A 2,735-nucleotide genomic window follows, 5' to 3' on the forward strand; every position below is an offset into this window, starting at 1 on the left:
TACCTTCTGTTAACCGTATTGTCTTTTTGCAGGAAATCGAACACAACACAAAAATAGAAACTTAGGACTGAAAGCACGTGTTGCACTCTTTTCCTTAAGCGTGGTTTTGTCCCAAAATGGGTTTTCCGCCGAGGTTTTTAATGAGGCAACGAGTACAGCGTGCTACGCAATAAAGGCCAAGGGCCAGAACTCGAACACCCGAGGTTGTATCTTCCGAGTGAGGGCTTGGTAACACTCACCCGACCTCGAAGCTCGGATCAGTGTTAAGGGGCCACAGTACCCACATCGAGGCATGGCACGATAAAGAGAAGCAAGGGAAGAAATTCAGCATTTGCCACGGCAAAAGCATAGGCCGGCCACCGGCCTCCGACATCGATGTAAGGACCAAACGATCATAATGAATCGTGTCCCATTTAGTGTTTGCTATGGCAAAGGTACAACCGACTTCAATGTAAGGACCAAACGATCATAATGAATCGTGTCCCATTCAACATTTGCCACGGCAAAAGCGTAGGCCGGCCGCCGGCCCCCAACTTTGATGTAAGGACCAAACGATCATAATGAATCGTGTCCCATTTAGTGTTTGCTATGGCAAAGGTACAAGGAATGAAAATTCTCCTATATGTACGAACACTTGTAATACAAAAGTCATTACAATAACCAATATTTTGGCAGTGCTCAAGTTGTACGCCCAAAAAATTGGGCGAAGTGAGGTCATCTCAAATCGGCCTTAAAGATAAGTCCCACGGGCAGAATTAATCAACGACCACGGATCATCTTGTCCGAAATTCGGACCAATAGTTCAAGGCAGAATAAAAACAAGCAATCAAACGAAGACACAAGAGAAGTGTAACTTTCGTATACGCAAAGGATACTTTTATAAAGAGTACATTTACATCAAAAATAAAAAAGATCTTAGGCTACTCAGCACGGCTAGAGTCAGAATAATCGGACTCGGTTCGTTCGGAGTCATCCGAGTCGGACCCAAGGGCACGGTTGGCCTCCTCCTCCATCTCCTTGGCCTGGGTAATCAGGGCCGGAAGATCGGATAATCCGCGATCGGCTTCTTCAAGGGTGAGCCGCCGAGACTTCCACTTCTCATACTCGGCAACAATGGCAGTATGGGCCTCGGCCGTCTCAACGCCTTTCCAGGCTTCTTCCAAGTCGGCCTCAACCTTAGCCAACTTAGCCTCTAGCTCAGCTCAGCCTGCCACAGCGATAGTCCTCATGTGGACAGCAGCTTCTAGCTCGGCCTTAAGAACGTCGTTGGCACTCACCGCCTCCTCCAGCTCGGCTTTTAAACCCTCACTCATCCGAGACCGCTCCTCGGCCTTCTCTTCGGAAACTTTCATGTGCTTTTCGTACAAGGCTGTATCAGATTCCAGTTGCCGATTCCTCTCGGCCAAGATAGTCGCATCGGCTTTCACCAAGTCAAGTTCCCCTCGGAGTTGAGAGACAGTGGTCTCCAACTCGTCCAGCCTTGACGAAAACTGAGCTTTGTCTCGGCTGAGGCAAATCTTATCAGCCTCGAGGCTTCGGTTATAATCAGTCATGGCGGCCAACTCATTTTTTAAACGACGACTTTCGTCCTTAGCCGCATCGAGTTCGGGACGAAGGTTGGCGAGAATGGTGACCTGGCTCAACTCTTCCTCTTTCTCTCGGAGGAGGTGTTTGTATTTCTCCGTTTCTCGGCCCTGGGCGTCTAGTTGGCCTCGGAGATCATCCATCTCGTGTTGGGCACGGATGAAGGCTTCGTTCACCAGTACTACACTCTGCAAGGAAAGCAAACATAAGGAATCAAAACCAAAATGAGCGCAAAATCTGATTGATAGACAAAGATGGTTGTAAGTTCTACCCGGTTGCCCGCGTGCATGCCTTCGTTCATGAGGCATTGCCAAGTGACCCCGGTCATTTTGCGCTTATCCGAGTCGGAAACAAGAGGACGCAAATAACTTGCCACTCCTACCGGACGGGATAGAAAGCCACAATCCTCGGGGACGGTGACTACGACCGATCTGGTCCTTCTCGGCTCAACGCTCGGGGCTGGGAAGATGGTCACCAGGTTATCCCTAGAGCCAGATTCTGACTGTCGGTTGGCCGACCTCGTGACCCGAGGAATTGGAAGATGACCAAAACCCGCAGCTTCACCGGTAGCCGGAGGAGTGGCTGAAAACATATCGTCGAAGTCTGCAACCCTCGGGGCAGGGGTAGACGAACTCGGTATAGACTCAATATTCCTGGCGAGGGCCGGGGGCTCGGAAGTAGAAACCGGTTCGTGGCCGGGCAATGGACGAGCCTGAGTGAGGGCTTCGGTCTCCGGAACTGGAACGGTCCCTTGATCGGTTGCAGCAACCGCCGTTTCCCCGGCTCCTTTTCTCCTTTGCAGGGGAGTATCTTCCGAAGAAGTTTCACCTGAAATGTCGACGAAGTCAACCGACCGAAGAGGGGCCGGGGAAAGGATTTCTTCCGCGCTTGAAAGAAGAGAGGGAATTAAGATACCTTCATTCATAGAAGGCAAGGGTGGTTCGGAGGCAGCCTCCTCGGGTACTGGGGCCGCTAACGGTGCCGGGTCTACCCTCCGAACAATGATGTCAGACTCCACCTCCTCCCTCGGTGGCCGGGCTACACTCCTTGTTTTCTTTCGTTTGGACGGTTGGCCCTTTTCGGGGGGTCGTTTCCTTTTGGCGGCTTCGGCGAGAACGCGAGCGGAACCCGCCATGTCAAACGCGGACGCC

At 51.5% G+C, this 2,735-nt stretch overlaps 1 protein-coding gene across 1 annotated transcript; it reads right to left on the minus strand.

Moving 5' to 3' along the window:
* Nucleotides 1-920: 920 nt before the first annotated feature.
* Nucleotides 921-2,176, minus strand: LOC132629032 (EH domain-containing and endocytosis protein 1-like). The gene is made up of 3 exons (XM_060344778.1): nt 2,060-2,176; nt 1,278-1,772; nt 921-1,175 (listed from the first exon to the last, which is right to left on the minus strand). Exons 1-3 carry the CDS (start codon nt 2,174-2,176, stop codon nt 921-923), a joined length of 867 nt encoding a protein of 288 aa, XP_060200761.1.
* Nucleotides 2,177-2,735: the final 559 nt, after the last annotated feature.

The sequence above is a fragment of the Lycium barbarum genome, chromosome 2 (assembly GCF_019175385.1).
Source record: "Lycium barbarum isolate Lr01 chromosome 2, ASM1917538v2, whole genome shotgun sequence".
In the NCBI taxonomy this organism is placed as follows: domain Eukaryota; kingdom Viridiplantae; phylum Streptophyta; class Magnoliopsida; order Solanales; family Solanaceae; genus Lycium; species Lycium barbarum.